The 21735-nt window shown below is 38.5% G+C and overlaps 1 protein-coding gene across 1 annotated transcript in view; it reads right to left on the reverse strand.

The window, feature by feature from the left end:
- Window positions 1–21660, reverse strand: part of LOC149301240 (leucine zipper protein 1-like) — a 32056-nt gene extending 10396 nt beyond the window's left edge. The window contains exons 1-2 of the mRNA XM_089484617.1: window positions 20256–21660; window positions 18835–19793 (exon numbers count right to left, since the gene is read on the reverse strand). Coding sequence (XP_089340743.1) covers window positions 18835–19793; window positions 20256–21660 — 2364 coding nt within the window. The remainder of the gene's footprint in view (window positions 1–18834; window positions 19794–20255) is intronic.
- Between the last annotated feature and the right edge of the window lie 75 nt (window positions 21661–21735).

Consider the following 21735-nt stretch of genomic DNA (forward strand, 5'->3'; position numbering starts at 1 on the left):
CAGTTTGAGACTAAAACGTGATTCACTTTGAATTGCTTAGGCGAGTTTGTTTCAATCTCTACCTTGGCATTTTCTTTAGCACTCGTAGACCTAATTTAACAAGTGTGAACTAGACAGGTTGTTTAACTGCTTTTATACACCACCGTTAGCACCAATTGATGTTTAAATGGGAAAGTTAATGTGACCCCAGTCAGAATGCTTTAGAAAACAAACATTTATGCCTAATCCAGTATGTTTTGTTATTGTGTTTTTAAGTATTAGATATTACCTTACAGCCACATACCTTTCTGCTCTAGTGCTAAACATTGAGGGTCACATCATCCCATCCTTCAAGACAAGTTTGTAAAACGTCTTCTACTTCGCCTTCTTCCTATCTATGCCTAGCCTACAATGTTTTTTTTGGTTTGTTTTCAGGGGAAACTATTCCTTCTACTTATGGGGGCTTGGGCTGTAAATTCCACTCTGATTACCTACTGTATAAAAAGAGATAAACCTCATCAGCTACACACATTTATAAAAAAAATAGATATTTGCTTTTGCCTTACCACTTCCTATCTGATTAGAAACATCTCCTGTATGTCTCATTAGCCACATGCCTGAACTCTTTGCTAAATTATTTGTATGGGTGTCTTTGAAGGCATTTGAGGTAACAATACACTCAGTACCCTAAAAGAGTTGCCAAAAAAACATATTTCCTAAATATTTTAATCTCATTCCAATTCTCTGAATGTGAATTCCCCAATCAAGGAGTTTCACAACCAGTGAGCTTCTTGTGTAAGAAAGTCTAAGATGGCCCTATAATTCACAGATAAACCAGCAACACGTTAATAATGCATTATGCAGGATAAACTCACACATGTTGGCTCTTTATAACCCATAATTAATTTAGGGCGTTCATATTAATTCTCCTGGGATAAGGACTAGACCCTTTGAAGGAGCAAATCTTACCAGTGTTAATATTATATGAATAGTGAATACAAATGTAAAATGTTAAACACCCCATGAACTTTAGTGAATAAACTCCATTGTTTCCGACCTCATTGGTAATCTGACCCCAAAAACTTAAACCAGGCGTTAATTCATGCATCAATGCTTATTTAAGGTAGGTTCATTTAGCAGCATCATTCTTTTTAATATAGATAGATATTGAAAGTGTATCCTCTATTGGGTTTCTTCAAAATGAGTTTACCAACATTGAACTGGAATGTGTAATGAAAGAAGAATTCAATTGTATTCAAAATAATAAAAGGTAGAATACATTTTAAAGCCCCACCAAAGAAACTTTATATATGTGTACAATATGCACGCACAATACAAGTTAAATATAATCTACTACGGTAAACTACGACCACTAAAATGTCAAATATTTGTATGCTTACATATTTTGTTAACACAGGTGGATACACCCTGAATGTGTGTATTGTGATGGCCATGCAATACTTTTAATAGAACATTTATTTTAAGAGCATATTTGGACTGTCAGCAGATACATTGATTCACTTTTTATATTCAATATTCACAGTTTATGAATGTGTAAACCACACTTTAATTTTGAGGGAGACTTCCTTTCAATTAAACCAGCTTGTGACTATACAGACCCTCAAACCCTAGTTGGTGTACCAAGAAGACTGTTCTGACTGTTCTAGAAACTATACTAGACGCTGATGGTTTTGGCCCTTAAGATAGTGTTGTACACAAGAGTGCAGTACACTTGCATAGAAACCCCAAATCACAACCACACTATTATCAAAACACCAATTTTTGTATGCATACAGATGAGCAAAAAGAAAGGAACTGTTGGGAACATGAGCTTTGGCACCACTTAACAATTTTTAGAATAAATTGCACAAATCAATGAGTTTCAAGAATCTCTACATGTTAACTATGCATTTTACAGAGCCAGCCCTTCATGTAGGAGAAGCTCACTAGGCCTTCATATTGTACAGTAAAGTCTGAGAGCATTAATGTTTAGGCAGAGATGTACTTATCTTTTGGGGTTTTCTAGGCCAGACTCAGGGTATTGACCCAACCAAAACCCCCTGACCATCATCCTCACTACATCGTGTCCCATGCAATCTTTGGAGGCTATGCCACCACAACACAATCCTCTATAGTGTAAGTGGGCTAGTAGGGGAGATCAGAGATCTGGTCCCTCATGCAACAGCACATCGGAGCACCTGATCGCCCAAGAAGACTCCCTTGGACCTGCCGCCTCTAGGCAAGAATACAAAGATGGGATTGGGGGAGTTGAAACTCTGAGTAACGTCTGACCTTTAACAAACTTTTGCTAATGCTCTCTGGGCTTGTTCTGTTAAGTTCTATGAGGAGCAACCTGGACAGATATAAGTGTTAAACATTGTATACTTTTTGTTTTTTGTAAATGTCCAGATGCTGATGTGACAATTGATTTCAAATAGCACTTTAAGAAACACAATCCCATTTGGAGTGGCAAAATACATTTTTATGAAAAACTATTTTTTATGAAAATTATTAATATTCAACAATGCAGCATGTAGTTTATTTTCTTCCACTCTTGCACATTTTAATTTAGCCAACATATTCATCACAACCATCGCTCCTTGACACACAAATCAGGCTGTCAAATGGCAGCACCATTGTAAACAGGAAAGGAACAGGAGGAAAAGAGGATGTATGCCTTCATCGCTCCTACACGCAGCTCACTCCTACTAACCCCAATCATGCAGGAATGCAAAGCAGGGGGCGGGGGATAGAAGACATAATGTTTCGGTCGGCTAGTGAAAAGGGGAGGTTTGTGGCTCTCTTTCCAGATGGGATTCATGTCCTGGAAATTGATGAAATCTTTATAATGTGGTCAATGATGTCTAGAATATAGTTTCCTTAAATAATTTTAACACACACAACTAAAGATTTTAATGATTCTCCTCATTCTGGAATGGGCTGATGCATTTCACAGTTTTAACTGTTCACGTTACAGATAAGTAAAACTGTCTGTTATCAGCAGGGTTATATACTTGTATAGCTAAACAGTTAATCTTAGCATTTTTATGTTTGTGTGTTACATTCCTTACTATATTTGTTATAGGGTGGGTCGGAACTAGTTGATTTATTATTCATCAGATGTTTAGGTTTTACAAAATGTACAGTCGGCTTTTGCCTACAGCTTTTTCTAATTTATTTTAAAAGCTACTTTATTCTACTAAGTTAAACCATTACATATGTGAAACCTGACAACTGCAAAGTAGACAGGGTTCATAGCAGGCCAAGCCAGGTCTGTATTAGTTCACATGCAGTTTGTAAACACGCCTAGTCAATTTGACTGACTGGCATACCTGGGAACTCTAGGACAGCCCTACTCCAAGCCATTTCCCCCTTAAACAGTGGAGTGTCCCACGACACCAGTGGGTACACCAACCCACGTCAACAGGGCCACCAAATGACATCCCAACTGCATCCCGCAATTGGGGCTTTTGGTATGCCACTGGCATTGTAACCTATTTCCCTATGTTTCTGATGGTCTAGCGAGGCAATTGAGAGCAGGGAAATGTATTATTATGTAGTATTTTTGTCATTAAATGTATTAGGGCATCTGCTCTGAGGTGCGTTATCTCAGGGACAGCAACATAATATCAAATATGGAGAATGTGTATATGTATTGTTCAAATATTCAACATAAATATATACATAAGATACCAAACGTACCCAGGGAGATGTGTTCCAGTCATGAGTTATGAGAATGGCTACTTTGCAAACAGTTAAACCCAGCATATTTGATGTCTAGATGTCACAAATATATAATGAATGTGACTATGACAAAATGATGATGATGAGGTGTGTTGTAAATTGCATGTCCGGGGAAGCCTTATATATGTTCACATAAAATCTTTGCTAGAGTCAGGCCTGATCGAGTTGGCCATAAACTTTCAGGCTAAACCTCTGAGTCTCCCTGGTAACACATAGGGGGTCTTGCCTCTTTGAAATAACTGTGGGTTCTCTATAAAATATGGGTCTTGAATAATACCAAGGGGAATTTCTAATTTACCAAATCACCTCTGGTCTTTGTTGTCTAATATGAACTCACTACTCTGAAGAAAGCTCAGGTAGAATTACTATGTCAGGGGTGTCCAACATGCAGCCCGTGGGCCAAATGCAGCCCGCTGGACCTCGAGGTGTGGCCCGTATGAGATCTGCAGGCAGGGCAATTGGGCACTGTGCGAGCAGTGTCTTTTGTACCGTACAGGGGAAGCATAACCCAGCAGAGTCACGTGAATTTACGTCACATCATATGACTCTACTCCATTCCTGCTTCCTCTGTGCGGTACGAGAGAAGTTGCTCGCGCGGAACGTGAACAACGCAGAGGGAAGCAGCAGCCCCTGCGGAAGTCTGCAAGCTGCACCGAGAGAGCTCCAGTGCAGGTAAGGGGGTGGAGGTGGGTGTATGAATGCGTGATTGAGGGAATGAATCTGTGAATGAATGAGTATATGAATGAGTGTGATAGCATGGATTTGTAAGTGGGGGGGCAGGGCACAAGGAGGCTGTAAGTGATGTGCAGACCCCATACTGCTGGCAGCATCAATACACAAGGGGGGCAGCTACCCAGGTTTCAGGATGTACTGGTTGACCTTGCATGATAGGAGTGTGATTGCTAACAGCAATCACAGTCCAATCATGTCCAGGTTTCAGCATTTACTGGTTGCTATATATATATATATATATATATATATATATCAACATAAATATATATATATATACCCAGGGCCGGACTGGTCCACTGGGATACCAGGAAATTTCCCGGTGGGCCGGCCGATCAACCTTCAAAACAGCCGCTGAGCAGCTGCGAGCGGGATTGAAAGCACCACCCAGGCCGCCTCCTCCCGCCTAATGAAGTTTAGGGGCCAGCCCACACACACTGCGCCACCCAACGGCCGTGCCTCAGCACTTTGTCCCACGTCTTAAAAGGGCTGGGACGAAGAGCTGAGGCACGGCCATTGGGCAGTGCAGTGCGTGAACACCGGCCCCTTTAACTTCATGAATGCTGGTCTCCACCCACTGCCCTCACCGGACACCAGAAGCAGTGGTATGTCGGGGTGTGTGTGTGGGGGGGTTATATGGGGGCTTAAGGCTTTTCTGGAGGCAGAGTGCCCCATGATATACCTTTTAACCCCCTTTATGCCACTCTGCCTCTAGAAATGCCTTTTAACCCCCTATATGGATATAGGGGGTCAAAAGGCATTTCTGGAGGCAGAGAGGCATAAAGGGGGTTAAAAGGCATATCATGGGGCAGAGTGGCATATAGAGGGTTAAAAGGCATATAATTGGGTAGAGTAGAATATAGGAGGGTTTAAGGCATATCAGGCAGGCAGAGTGGCATAAAGGGGGTATAAGGCATTTCTGGGGGCAGAGTGGCAAGCCTGGGGGCAGATGTGCATAACTGGGGGGGCAGGTTGGCAAATAAAAGGAAATAAGACCAAAAAAAATATTTTTCTCAATCATAGCTTTTATCAAATTTGAAAAAATTGTTTACATGAATTAATAAAGAAATAAAAGTTTCTTACAAGAATATCGTGAAGAATAATGTGATCACTGTTGGAACTTTGTCATCTAAAAATGTTTGCAGTAGCAAATGTTTTGATTTCATTATGTCTAATGTATTTCATTTATTAGGGCCTTTTAACACTTTTGCTTTCTGGCATTTTAATACAAATAATGTGATAAAAAGAAGGTTTTATAGTTATTTGTAGACTTGTGCATTCGTCTTTGGGCGAACATGAAATCGAACACGAAGAGTGCGTTTTCGTGTTCGTTCCGAAGACACGAAGAAGAGAAGACAGCGGCAGTAAAACGTAGACGAAGACACACACACAAAGAATCTTTGTGATCGTCTTTGTCTTCGTCTAATAATCTCCCTGGTCCCTTCCCCATCTAGCCTACCTTATCGTCGCGGCATCGCAGGAGTTGACGGAAGCGGAAATCCGCAGGTTCGCCGTCAGGGGTTACAGGGCAGTGCGAGTGAGCCTATTGGTCGCCTGCAGGGACCTCCTCTGGCATCAACCAATTGGTTGATGCCAGAGAAAGACCCTGAAGGTGACCAATAGGCTCACTCGCATGGCCTTTTTAACTCCTGACAGCGAACTACAGATTTCCTCTCCCCTACGATGCTGCGTTAGATAACGGGAGAAGAAATCCGTAGGTTAAAGGGCCATGCAAGCGACCAATAGGTTCACTCGCATGGCCCCTTACCACTGGTTGCTATTCAGAAAAAAAAAAATAAAACAACCTGGGACCCTGCTCCAACAGTTAAAAGTCCGTGCCAGCGACCAAGAAAGTCGCTGGTATGGACATTCAACTGACACAGCGGGGACACCGCTGGTCTCCCTGCCGGACAAGTTGCTGCGTTAGGAGTTTAAATGTCCGTATGAGCGACTCTGTTGGTCGTCAGCAGGTCTATTGGTCGCCCCTGCTGGCAACCAATAGAGTTGCTCATACAGACATTTAAACTCCTGGCGCCAGAGCTGCTGCGGTACGCGTTAATCCCGTATTAACCCCTTAACTGGAAAAAATGAACACGAAGAATGTCCACGAATATTCGCCCGAAGAGAAGACAGGAATGGGCGAATATTCGCGGAATACGATTTTTTTTCCCCCAAAGACGAGCATGAAGACGAAGAGCCCCCTGGTGCCCAAGTCTAGTGCAAACCATCCCATGCAGGCTCCCCTCCAGCCCCAATCCATCCCAACGTCTATACAGAAAGGAGGGGAAGGCCACTAGGGAGCACACCCGAGAAGTTTGTAGATGATATACCGTATTGTGGATCGGTAGAACATTTTTCATTAATCCTTTCACATATGATATAAATGTAGAAATACATACGGTGGTCTGACTGATTAGGCCTTGGCTTAGGGTAGCTGGTCAGAGGACATAATAGGGGCTGATGTGTAATGGATGTTATGTGTAAAAAGCTTTGGGGTAAAAAAGGCTTATAACCGTAAGTTAATTATCCATAGAGTTCTACAGTCATAATTTTTTATACATAAGCAACAAAGTACAACAATCTAGTTTAACTCCTAGTGTATAAGAGGCTCAGCTGAAAATAAAGCACAGGGAGGATCGACAAAACCACATACTTTACAAAAGGTAAAAAATAACGCAGATAGGAAGAGGCAAATGTTTCCAGTTTGCACAGTAGAAAGACTTATACAGAGATTTGTTATAGAATCTTTCTTTTTTATGTTATAACGTTTCTAGTTCAGAATTCACCTTCAGTTGAAAGGAATAGAAAAAGTACTGTAAAAAATGTCCTGTATGTTGGGATTCATAAAATTATCCTTTAAAACGTTTCATTTCAAACCACAAACATCAATCTTCCGTCACTTTTAAGGACTAACTAGCAATTTAATGTTTGCTGAATCTTGCATAACAGGTTTCTTAAGATCTTATTGCCAGAAACTCTGCTGACATGTCTATATAGCAGATGGAAAAACAAGATCCTGCACTTTCACTCAAAATCGTGTGCAATCAAAATCGTGTTTTAACATGCTTATACAGATTACAGACATGATTATTCCTAAACAAAACCCAACATTCCTTAACATATTCCCAGAATATGCTATTTTCTTTTTTAACTAATTTTAATTTTTTCTTTCACTGTTTTTGTGTATTTATAACATATATATATATATATATATATATATATATATATATATATATATATAGGGGTCATTATTTATTGTGCCTATAAATAATGTTACAGAGCAGAAACTTGATGGGAGCGGGAGTGCTGGGTTTTTAATTTTTATAACTCAGCCCCACTTGTCTGTGTAAAGAACCTGTTACAACAAGAGCCTTTACAACATATTATTGAAAGCCACCACCTTCCTTTCCTTAGGGCTTGATGGGACTCAGCCCTTGCTAAAGAATATCTGGAATCCTCAGGCAATCCAGTAAAGGTATGATATAGGTAGTATGCTTTAGATTTATTGCCAACTCAGCTGATGCCAGATGATTCATTGTCAGGACCCTGTATCTATATGGCACATAGTTTAGGGGGTAAGTGATCTATATTATAGATTTTGTGATAAATTACCTTTGCATTAGGGGTGTCAGCTTCTGCACATTCCAATTGCTATAATACAATTTCTCTCCAAGGAAACAGCATAATTCATGTCAGCTCATTAATATAGATCTGCATGTGATACCAGATGCCAAGAAGATATTTTTAAATGATAAATGTAGTGTACTGGCAAAGTTTTCCTAGTGGGCTCCACAACTTAAATGAGCAAAAAGCATGACAACCTTATAACTAGACTTGGGCGCCGTCCAACTCTTCGTGTTCGTGTTCGTAGGGCGAATATTCGTGTACGTTCGTGTTCTTTTTTTTAAAAGAAGGGGTTAATACAGGGTTAATGCTGTACACAGCAGCTTTGGCTCCAGGATTTTAAAGGTCCGTACAAGCAGCTCTATTGGTCGCCAGCAGAGGCCTCCTCTGCTCTTCATTGGTTGAGGTCAGACGAACCCCCTGCTAGCAACCAGTAGAGTCTCTTGTACGTACTTTTAAAATCCTGGAGCTGAAACTCGGCCTGGGGAGACCACTGGTCTTCCCGCTCCAGGAGTTAAAGGAGCAGAATGGCAAAAAGGGGGGAATAAGGCATTTATGGGGGGCAGAGTGGCATATAGGGGTATAAGGCATATCGGGGGCAGAGTGGCATATAGGGGGGCAAAGTGGCATATCAGGGAGGCAGAGTAGGGGGGTATAAGGCATATCTGGGGGGGCAGAGTGGCATATAGGGGCACAAGGCATAATCAGGGATTTTGTAACCAGACTTTTTTGTGGCATTGGTGCAATAAAGGCTTCTTTCTGGCAACTTGACCATGCAGCTCATTTTTGTTCAAGTATCACCGTATCGTGCTCCTTGAAACAACACCACCATCTTTTTCCAGAGCAGCCTGTATTTCTCCTGAGGTTACCTGTGGGTTTTTCTTTGTATCCCGAACAATTCTGCTGAAAGTTGTGGTTAAAATCTTTTTTGGTCTGCCTGACTTTGGTAAGTGATTAAACAGTACTGGCTGGAACTTTTAAGGCTTTGGATATCTTTTTATATCCTTTTCCATCTTTATAAAGTTCCATTTCCCTGTTACGCAGGTCTTTTGACAGTTCTTTTTGGCATCCTTTGGCTTAGTATCTAGCCTGCTCAGTGCAACCTCATGAACACTAACAAACTCATTGACTATTTATAGACAGACACTAATTGACTTTTATAAAAGCCACAGGTGTGGTAAATTAACCTTAATAGTCATTTTAACCTGTGTGTGTCACCTTGTGTGTCTGTAACAAGGCCAAACATTCAAGGGTATGTAAACTTTTGATCAGGGTGATATCTGTTATTATGATTTAAAAAGGAGCCAAATAATGATGTGATAATAATTGGTTTCATATGATCACTAGCCCTCTATAACAGACTGGGTTTTTTTTGCATGATCAGTCTTATTTTCTAAATCAATACCAACATTTAACAATTTCTGCCATTGTATGCAAACAAATGCTCCTGCCGGTGCAAAAATCATGATGTACTCTCATCAAGAGCATGTTTTAGAGGACGTAATAGTAATAATCCCACCTGTGTCTCGAAGTTGTTTTATCTGCAGACCTGGAGGCTGCCATTGTCTTCAGTCATGCGTTATTACGGCTGACTTTCACTGCTGCCGCCACGTTGAGCTGATTCTTTATGACAGTGTTACCATAGTCTATTTTTCCATATAGTGAACCATTTTAATGTATAGCACAAGGCAGAATGATAAGGAGTCAGCACATCATCTTTGAAACTTTATTTTTAATTTAAAAAATAAATAAAATAAAAACCTTAAGTTTTTTATTCATTTACATTTGCTATTTATTTCGAGTCATTATTGTAACACATATATGCGCACCTAAAGAGGGCTGGGGATGTTTTTAATTTAGTAAAAGAACAAACCCTACACCAATGGTCATACTCATTATAGATTTTCAAATATTATCTTCTTCACACACACATGCAATTGTCAATCTTACTTCAATAAAGATATGTGCAGATTGTGAAATACAGCCTACTTGATTAAGGTGAACTGGTTTGTGTTCTTTTTTGTTTAATAATTATTATAAACCTCCATCGACAAAGGTGTCATAATTATTAACTAAACCATATTTGAAGTTTTTTGTTTACAATTATTTTTGTAAGTGTGTATATATACTAAATAAATATGGAAAACTACCCAGAGCAATTGTCTAATTCAATAATTTGATTTCTGATAGACAACTATATATAGGACCAATATTTTAGAATAGTTAAACTAAAATAAGGTAGTGTCTTTGCTTGAAGACAAATTTTAAACCTGGGGCCAAAGTGAAACAATCAGAAGGAACAATATCAACCTTATCACTTTGCACCACAACGTCTCCTTTCCTGGAGCTGAAAGAAGGCTTTGTAAAATCGGGGAAGAGGACGTCTACCCATCCTAAAATTATTTAAAACTCATCTCCCTTTATGTAACAGTGACAAAAACATTTCTTGTGTATTTCACAATGGTAGATGATTAAAGAGCAAAAAAAAACAAAAAAAACCGAGTGATAAACATCCAGCTTCTGGACATTCTGACAAATTGTACTATATACCACATACACAATGGTACCTTATATAGAAGAAAGGGAAAAAAATACTGACAACTAGGTGGTGTATTTGACCATTTTTCAGTCTTGATAAACCCCTTCATTTTTTTTCTTTAATGGTGTTGTGAAAGCTGGCCTGGTACCTGATCATGCTCCATCATGTCACCGGCTTTTGCTACGAGGAAGCGGCAGCGACAGGCAGCGATGTCCTGCTTGAGCCTCTGGTTTCCGTTACAGTAACATTTATCATAGGATTAAGCAGCCCCACCTGCCACACAGCCTGTCTTATTAATGGCATCAAAAGAAGGCTTTAAATTGCTATAGATTGTTAAAACGGAAAGCAGTGCCCCCGATTCAGCTCCTCAGCGGTATAGTAATGAAAAATTAGATAAGACTTACCAAACATTGACGTAACTAAGCAATACATGACCATATAGGGTGACAGAATCCCCAATATTTATACCTTAAATAAGTGCTTTTGGAATGACATTCATAGTGTATGTGCTTATTTTTTTTTTTCACATACATATATTTTTTAAATGTGTTTTGTGATTAATCAAGGGATACACAAATGAAAATGCATTTAGGAAAAAACGCAGTATACAGTTTGCAAACTCAGTCGCAAATCATTTTCATTTATGCGTTCTGTTAGATTCCATAATGTTGTATATTCACACTCTATTTGTACTTTGAATCCATATTCCAGCATAGAAATGATAAAAATAATAATTTATCCTATAGATTGTTACCCCTTACAAAGTGACACCTTAGTTCCCCCCCCCCCCAGGTGCATGTTAAGAAATACTTCTCTCTCTCCTCACAGTGAAAAGTTGAAAGATGCATCATCACAAAAACACTGCTCAAAAATATTCTCCCTCCCTACCCTAGCATCTGGGCAAGCAGGAAACTGGTTTAGGGTGTTGCTGTGAAACTTAAAATGACCTTGATGTACAATAGTATCTGAGAGAGGTGTCACACATGAACAATACACCAGATATTATTTATGACCAGCTGAAATTAAAAACCAACCCAAAAAAAGGTTTCCTGGTCAGAAAAGGTATTAGCTTTATCGTTTACACCATGTGTATCCAACATGTACCTCACAAGCTAACAGTAGCTAAGTAGCTTGAGTGATCACTATATGCCATTGCTAGAGGCGAAACTAACTCTACACAAAAAAAAAAAAAGATATCCATAATCCCTAGACTTTCATAGAGTATATCTACACAACATAAACTGTGAAGGGGCAAAGGTGTACAGAACCGTAAAATGTAGGATTTGGGAAAAGCGACAGATCTGAATTTACTGAAGCTCCAGTGACTCCAAGCTCATTTAACTTGGACTAAATGTATTGCAGCCCTATAAATGCAGATGTCCTAAAGTGTCTCTGGTTAAGGAGGTTATTTGGGCACCCTAAGCCAAGTACCTGCTCTTTGCTAGTGTACAGATGGACTTAACCAGTGGCAAGGAGAAAACTATGCTTAAGTAATCGTGCTATTGACCAACAGGCAGCTGCTGCCAAAGTGAATGCACTAGTGTTTCTCAATGATAGGTTTCTCGGATTTCATAAAACAAATACGGTATATACGAACACAGTGTTCAGAAACAGCTGGAATAACTTTCCTAAAGTTTCCTGTTTGAGCCAGTAGACCATCTTTGAAAAATAACATTTTGTCCAATCTATGCCTGATGACAGGAACGTTGCAAAATATTGAAAATACTGGATTTTAGCCAATGCTAATTTTCAACAGAACCATAAGACTATAACCACACGCTAAACTTCATTTTCATATACACTACACAACCCTAAACATTTGTCTGATGACTTTGTTAACCACCTGTCACTTTGTTTTTAATGTTCAATTTAGAGCGATTTAAAGAGAGAGAGAAGCAGTTCTGCTTTAATGATTGTGAGAAGAAAAATGTCTTTTTTTTTTTTTTTTTATTAAAAGTAAGACAGGAGGCATGGTTCATATGTATTTTATTATCAAAGATCCATAATGAATATCATCTGTACAGCCACAATTAAAATAAAACAACTGATTAGAAGAGGAATGTATCAGAGTTTATACAGCAAAAATGTCATAATAAAAATATACATATTCCTGGTTTTGCGAGAGATACATTTGCACATTGCAACATTAAGCAGCTTAGTAGAAAAAAAAAATTATATACTATCCACGGGGAATTCGGTTCTGGCATAATAAGGCAGAGATCCATGCTGAGATCTCTTGGTTCAGGCGAACATAATTAAATAATAGAAACCATAAATAGATATGTGTATACAGAGTTTTATATAAAGGAAGACACTTTAATACCCACAATTCCTTTAGCGAAAGCTCACAACCTAACCCAAACATCAGCCATTAAGAGCAGTTTTTGTATACAATGCATAAAAGCAAACAACCTGAGCAAAGATCATCAAGAGCACAGACCACCTAAAAACCACTCAGAATACTTCTGCTTTTAGACACCCTGTCATAGTCTAGACCGGAGGTACCCCCACTTATAACCAAACACTCCAGAATCCAAACGTTACTTTATAATCAAATTAACAGGCTAGTGTTTAAATGTCGCTATGAAAGGACACAGGGCTGGGGTGCCTTAAGATGGTTTTTGTGTTAACGCTGCTTGTAAAGTGATATGTTTAAATCACTAATTTTATTATGATGTATGGTTCCAAACATGCTCGCACAAAACAAATATATATCCAATTGTAGATTACACTAGTAATCTGCAATGAACAAAGAGATAGCTATTTTTAGCTTACCAACATATAAAATACATGCATAAAACTGTTTCTGTAGTCAAAATGTTCTTCACAGATTTGATTCTGGCTTTTAGGTATAGTTGGGCTACCTAAAACACAGGGACACAGAGGAACTGTGTACTATCAGGCCGGATCACAAATTATTCAGTTTAAAAAAAAAAGTCACAAGCAGTTCTGTAAGTTTTTACAAATCACATGTAATATCAAACATAGTTTGGTTAACCGCCATATTACAAACCAAACCTGAAGCAGTAGACAAAAGCATGAAACAGACAAGTGTTTGCTTAGGTGTGTGGGACTAGACCAAAAACACACTTCACAGTGATCAGGGGATCTATATGGTTTAGCTTTAGGAAACCATGTTCACCTGACAAAATTAGGTAAAGCACATGTATTGCTCTTAATGACATTTGTAAAGCAGCCATCACTTTGCCCATACTCACAATACATCAAAGTACAGAGGGCAGCGAAACATGGCTGATTAGATGAGAGAAGCCTTTGGGCTAGCTCCTTTACTCGTATCTAGCCATGTCAGAGACTGTTGTAAAGTCAGGATTCAAGCCAATGCTAGCTCATCCAGCTATGTATGGACATAAACATTAGAAGCGGGAGAGTCATCTGTGCCAGAGCACAAGGCCCAATTCACAAAGCCTCATATGAAGAAGAAGGCTGAAGAGACAAGGAATAACCAACTTGCTTCTCCACACATTCAGCTTAAGCTCACACTTGCTTGCCCTTTGTTAGTAAATATCCCTGGTAGGCCTAGGTAAATGTCACAGTAAATTAAATCCTTCTATGCCAAGATATGCATGTCAATAAGGTATGTAAGAAAATACATTTTGAACTTGTTTACACAGACACTTAGTTCTGTAAATTACCAATTTAATGTGGGTTTCGAGTGTGATTCAAAATGTAAAAAGTAAAGCAAGCTCTATAAACTTCTCATATGGTTCTGTGATGAATGGTCTACTTCTCCACATAACCCTGAATGTATGAATATTGGAACTAGATATTTTGGTATTCTGCACACTAGCTACTCTTCACAACTAAAATGATTTGGCTTCTTACTGTACAGGTTCAATAAAACCCGCCACCACTAACTTAACTTGGATTGTATTATGGTTTTAATACATATATGAGATGGCTAATGTTAAAAAAAAAAAAAAAATTATGTTCCATATGCCATTCAATATCTATTTTTTTTTTTAATGGAGGTGAAAAACCGAAAGCTTTACTAAACTCTCCATGTTAGTGTTTTTCTTACTAGTGATTATTAAATAGTAACCAAACATTACTCATAAGTGCCCATTTAAAAAAAAAAAAAAAAAAAAAAAAAAGCTTCATTAGTTTTAGCTGCACTGCAAGCACCTTCTAAGATATGGGTTTTAAACAGTTTATTCGGTAGTTTTTTCAACTGTAACGTCTGACTGTAATTAAAATACAGTTAAAAAAAACAAAAAAACGTGGAAGGTTTTGCTGGGGTAGGTAATTGAAGTATACAATAAGGCTCCATTTCGGAAACTCTAACGCTAAAAGCACAATGAAACTATGATTTCTGCACATGCTTCTGAGAATCTGCTTCTTGCCGTTATATACACAGTCATTAGATTTTTTTTTTTTTATTCATAAGAAACCATACATTGATCTGGAATTTACACAATAGTACATGCTTATGATCCGTTAAACTGAACCACACTGTACAGAGAATTTGCACAAAATGTTTTCATAACAGTCCAAAATGTCCTTTATAAATTAGATTTAAAATGTACTTTTAGTACCTAAACATTTAAGAGCAGTAGCCATGCAAAAAACAAAAAACACCCACATACATACATGCACGCACGCCTCTAGAGCAGTTATTTCCACTAATAATGTGCCCTTTTTATTACCCTGAGAGATCATGCAGTTGCTTCCCTTGCTGAAAGAAAAAAACAAACAAACAAAAAACTGCAAGTTGGTGGAGATCTATGGCATGCTCCAGATGTAATTTGTGGGTGAGCATTAATTCGCCAAACAAGTAGGGTAGTCTTCCAACCTACATGGAGTGTAGAGTTCTGGGTGCTTGGTTAGTTTAAGTTGAGACCTAAAAAAAACAAACAATTATATAGGCTATATATTATATATATATATATATATATCATGGTAGTTCAAGTGGATGAAGCAACCGCTTTGGTGTGATGTCACCTTGGGACCTTTCTGAAACCCACCAAAAATAGCTACACAAACAAACCACATATATTGCTCGTTTTCATGGTTTCCCCACTAGGACAGTTCCTTCTTTAGTACAAGCGGAGCTGACACTGACTAACCTACCTACACTCATCTATTGGTGGGTAATGAAATCCATATATGACCACTAACAGGATAAATAGTACGGACAAACAGCAGGTAATGAAAGTAAATATTAGGGGGCACAACACCCAATATATTTCACGATGATCACTACAATATGAATAACTCAGTAATTAAGTGTGCAAGTCAGTGAGTGCACGTGAGTAACTTGCCACAAACTCTTACAAGCCTCCTCTTGCACGGAAGCTACTGTGCACACTAATGCCAAATAACCCCACCCTGCCAAACCTTTTAGAAGATGGCACTCAATAAAAGTTCTGCCTATTTTAACAGAACAAGAAATACAAACACATAATTTGTATTAATTTGCATAATTTGTTCGCGCTTCATAAATAAAAATAGAAAATAGTTTAAAAAATATAGTATTTTTAAACATAGCCTAGTTTGTTTAGGAATAAGCATCATGGATTGGCAGAACAATGAGGCAATGGTGTCATTTCACCACATGACATTTAGGAGATGTTTTGAAATGCCCAGATACAGTACCTGATTTAAAAAAAGGAGATGTATGTACTTTAGTACTCATGTTCACCACCAGATTAGGAAACATTTTGCAGAGCTAGAGTTATGGTTTTCACATGTCCTGGTAGGAATGTAACAGTGAAGACCATCTTTGTTGGGATCATAGTTTTGGGATAGTTTACCATTAACTCAGTTACAAATGGGGGGGTCTAAGGAAAATCCAGAATGTGGTGTTGCTGGCATCCAGAGTGCTTGCATTATTGAAAATCCAGCCATACCACTTTTAAAAGGCTACTTAGATGTGCCTTTAGCACATTTTTCCACTAGGGGCTTTGTGGCAGTCCCACTTTACATGATGCTGGTACACTGAGCAGTCACTAGGCCTGGAAATTACCTAGGAGTATTTCCCAGAAAGAAAGCAAAAAAGGAAAAAATGTTGGCAACTGCTATTCAATTTGGAGGAATAATATATTGTTTTGGCAGTTATTACCGGACAGATATAAATGCTGTGGTTAGTTACCCAAAGCTGTAAGGCAGACAGTGAACCTTGATTGGCTTTGATTAGTCATATACGCTATGTGGACCAAAGTATTGGGACACGCTTCTTTTCAATTACGGAATTCAGGTGTTTCAATCAAGCACCTAGACAAGCAGTCTTCATGAACATTTGTGAAAAAAGTAGGTTGTTCTGAAGAGTGAATTAAAGTGCAGTTCTGTGATAGGATCCCACGTTTGCAATAAGTCAGTTAGTCAAAATTTCCTACCTGCTAGAAATTCCATGTTCAACTGTAAGTGGTATTATTGGAAAGTGTTTAGGAACAGCAGCAACTCAGCCACATAGTACAAGACCACGTAAAGTCAAAGAGTGGGGTCAAAGAGGGCTTAAAAGTCGCCAATGCTCTGCTGATTCCATAGCAGAGGGTTCCAAACTTCCACTGGCATTAATATCGGCACAAAAACTGTATGTCGGGAGCTTCATGGAATGGTTTTCCATGGTTGAGCAGCTGCATGCAAGCCTCACATCACCAGGTACAATGCTAAGAATCTGAGAATCGGAGTGGTGTAAAGCATGCCACCACTGGACTATGGAGGAGTGGGAAGCGTTTTCTGTGGAGTGATTAATCACTCTTAACCTGTTTGGCAGATGCCAGAAGAATGTTACTTGCCTGACTAAATTGTGCCAACTGTGAAGTTCGGTGGAGGAGGGATAACGGTCTAGGGCTGTTTTTTTTTTTTTTTTTTTTTTTTTTAGAGTTGCGCTAAGGCCCTTACTTCCAGCGAAAATAATTCTTAATGCTTCAGCATACCAAGATATTTTGGACAATGCTATGCTTCCAACTTTGTGTGAACAGTTTGGGGAAGGCCATTTTCTACTCCAGCATGACTATGTCCCATTGCACAAAGCAAGGTCCATAAAGATGATGAGTTTGTAGTGGAAAAACTTGACTGTCCCGCACAAGGCTTTGACCTCAACTACATCGAATACCTTTGGGATGAACCATGGAAGCTGTTATAGCCGCAAAGCGGGGACCAACTATATATTAATGTATATAATGCTGCACTGGAGTGGGAAATGCAATATTTTACCTTGTGATTTAATAGTCTGGACTAATGCTCTAATTGTCGTATTCGTTCCTCCACCATTCCCTTCTGATGTCGTTGGTTTTGCTGGAGATCTAGTCTGGAAGATGGCTTCTTTCCTGCAGAATCCATTTTTGTTAACTTCTCAGATCCATACTTTTTTCTCCTTGAATTTATGAAGTCTTCATCCTGAGAAGGTCATATAGGGCGATGAATTAGCATGCACCTATGTCTAGACTGTCTACACCAGGGAAATATTTATGCACGTTAGTGTATACAGCTGGTTTTCAATGTCTATTGAGATATCTGTCTACTTCATATGAGACAAAAAAAAATGGATTGGAGTGACATGGGGTTTTAGTCATTGAGCAACAACACACAGTCCAATAACTAGTGCATAATATTTATACATTACATGTAAAAATATTCCATTAGTCCCCATGGTGATTACTTTAGACTTTATGGCCCTGTACGCTTTGGTATTATAAGAAACTGGCCTCTGTGGCAAAAAATGGAGTAGCGTCCATTTTCTACCGTTTAAGTATACCTTATAAACAGTTTCAAGAACTTACAGTTTAATACAGATGACCACACTGATTTTATTATAAATACTGCAAATATGCTCTACATAATTTCAAACATAAAAACCTTTGTTGAGTGCACATAAAATAGCTTTCAATTGAAGAATTGAACAGTAGTTCTCTAAAACTGTATCCTTGTAATATTACGTTTGGTTTTCTGCACTGAATAAATGGATAACCATGCCTCATTTTGCTACACCATACCGTTCTCCCTTTTGCATAGATTTGTACATAATACAAATAAATGACTATTGAGATCATCTGTAAACACACCCAAGGATATTAATAGAATTTCTTCAATGGTAAGAAATCACAAGGTAGGTTGCTTACCTCTATACTGAAGCGATTCCAGGAACCAAGTTCAGAAGAAAAGGTTTCAGTTGAAATATTTCGTCTTATTATTTCTGTCGCAGTTAAACTGCTTTTGCTCCTTTCAGAAATAAATTCGGGATTAGTCCAACTGCTCACGCTAGAAGTTTTGTTTCTTAAATACTGATCACGACGTACCCGCAAAGGTTTCTCCTCATCCAAAAAGGATTTACGCTTATACTTACTATCTATGGCTGTATCTTTCTCTTTAATCAGTATGTCTAACTCTTCTGTGGAACCCAGAACACCCTTCCTCCAAGACTTCTTGTCATTCCCTTGTTTATTATCTAAATGATTTGAGTCCAAGATGCTATGTCTTTTCCAAGTTACAGTTTCAAAGCTATGGTCACTGGTTTTTACCAGTTCTTTGTCAAGACTTTTGTCAGAGGCCTTGCTAATTTCAGTAATACCAAAGCCGTTGTCGCCACTGTCACAATCTTCCACATTCACTAGCATACCGTCTTTCTTTATTGATATTTCAAACGGGATGCTAATGTTGTTTAATACTGGTTGATCATTTGCAGATATCCGAATTCTACTAACCGATGTATGTCTTTCTTTTGGGGGATCTTCATTCTGGATACGAGGAGTAACATCGGATGGATAAAATTTTATACTTGATACTTTGTTTGTTGTTGCATTGATCTGGGATCTAGTTTCCGAGTTAGACCTTCCATCGTAATCTCCCATAACTACCTTGGTATCTCTTTCAACAACAATTGGCGTAATTGTAACAGTGGACTGTAAAGATTCTCTGGGGCTATATGATCTTGGCTTTATTCTAGTTGGATTATGTGGCTCTGTGTTTTCAAAGCCATCAGAAGACATTTTTCTTGATATTTCAGATTCCAATTCTGTTTGATTGTCCTGTTTAGCGTTTTCTATACTTGATTTTAGTTTAGTGCTTGGTTGTTTTCTAGCATGAAGTCCAGACAAATTTCTTTTCTCCGGGTCTTTCCGGTCTGTTTCTAGAATGTGTGGTTTTTCAGGAATTTCTGGTTTTGGAGAAATTTTAGAACGTCCATGGTCTCTAACATAATTCCTTTGCAAACTTGAACCTTGAGAGATAAGCAACACTGTTTCGTCTTTATTCCATATGGATGGCTTTGCTTGCTCATTCACTGTATAGTTTGTTAATCGGTCTTCTCTACTGTGAGAATACCTAAATAGCCTTTCATGGGGAGTAGCAGTAGCATCTTTAACATTTCTCTCTTCTGAATTCACATCAGCTTTAGGCAGTTCCCCGGGTGTTTCAGAGCTAGTACTCTTGTTAACCTCCACCTCCAACTCAGAATTCATAGGCTTTGTGTATGAGGTAGAAGATAATGAGCAGTTTTTAACAGGCATTCCTTTTTCATTTTGATTTGAATGTATTTCATGTTCAGAGCTGGTATCATGGGGTGCTTCTGCAACTCCATCTTCTTCATTTGCAACCCCTTTCTTTGAGTTAAGAACACTTTGAGATACTTTAACAGAATCATCTTCCGTAAATAGTTTTGGAAACCTGTCTGGTTTCTTACCTGTAGAGACTTTCCATGACTTTCGTTCTTGAACAGCTGGAGGATACCGGCTTAAGACAGATGGCTGATCTTTAGACCTTTTGACATCATTATTCACGGTTGCAACTCTTGCACCTGAAATGAGGGTAGACAATGAAGTATCATCTTCTTTCCTTGCATTGTTTATTGTTGTCTCAATCACAGTGGATTTTCCAGGTTTCCTACAATGCCGTTCATTCTTTAAATGTGGAGGGGACAGATCTCGAGAGTTATATCTTGAAGATAGAGCATCTGATGATACTGCTTTATATTTTGTTCTTTCGTTCTTGCACTTACCACGTGAAGTTATTTCATCACTGGTTAGATCACCATTCTTAACCTCACTGTATGTATTAACTAGTTTCTTTAATGCCTGAAGTTCATCTACAAGCTGTTTGTTTTTATTCTGTTCGGTGAAACAGGTTTCTTGTAGTTCACAGTTTTTCTCCTTAAGCTGTCTCAATTCCTCCTCAGTTCCCTCAAAGTGTTTGAGCCGATTCTTCAGTTTCTCAATTTCTTGGTTCAGGTCTCTAATTTTATTGTCTTCTTGAGGCTTGTTTTTGTCATTTTGATTTTTGCTAGTTTTTTGGTTTTCAGATTGCTTGATATATTCCAAGCAACCTCCTTGGAAAGATTTAGAATTTAGGTTGTCTTCAATCCTGAAGTTGTTACGCTCCATATTTTGACCAGAAGACCTCTCCAAGAGGTTTGACTCTTTTCTTGTTTCATCTTCCGTGTTAACTTTCATTTTTAATTCTAACTGCTGTTTGAGATCTAAAATTAACTTTTCATTCTGCTTTTCCTTTTCTATAAAATGTTTTCTTTCACTGACAAAGTTAATAGTCAGAGACTTAATTTTTTCCAACTCACTTGTCAGAAATTGCTCTGCTTTATCCAGTTTGCTTTCTGAACATTCAAGTTCTTTAACCCTAGCCCTAAGTAGTTCCAGTTCAGAAGAGAACTTCTTAGACATGTTTTTTTCTTCATTTAAGCTAAGCCACAACTGAGAGCAATCATTTTTGCTCTTGTTAAAAGCTTCTTCCAGTTTCTCTAGCTCTGTCATCTTTTTCTGGAGCCACTCAATTTCTGCTCTAAGTTCCCGGGTGAGATTCTCCTCATTTTCTAGCTTCTCTTTTATAAGTCTACACAGATCCTCTGCTTTCTTTACTTCTTCATCTTTCCCTTCAATCTTCTGAACCCGTTTTCTTAAAGCTTCAACATCAGCCAACATGCTTGAATTACTCCCTTCTGCTTGTATGATTTTATCCTGTAGATCCAAAACTTCATCTTCTGCCTTTTGAAGATTTTTAGTTGCTTCTTCCAGGTCATCCAAGCGCCGTCCAAGGCTTTGTAATTTAAATCTCAAATGACGGCTTGTGTGATCCATTTTGCTACAGTAAATTGAGGGTCTGTACTGACTGCAGAGTTCAATAAACAGGGATTTATAGACGGGTCAAATGCT

Source organism: Sceloporus occidentalis, unplaced genomic scaffold, assembly GCF_023333645.1.
Source record: "Sceloporus occidentalis isolate IW3139 unplaced genomic scaffold, rSceOcc1.0.p SCAF_22, whole genome shotgun sequence".
In the NCBI taxonomy this organism is placed as follows: domain Eukaryota; kingdom Metazoa; phylum Chordata; class Lepidosauria; order Squamata; family Phrynosomatidae; genus Sceloporus; species Sceloporus occidentalis.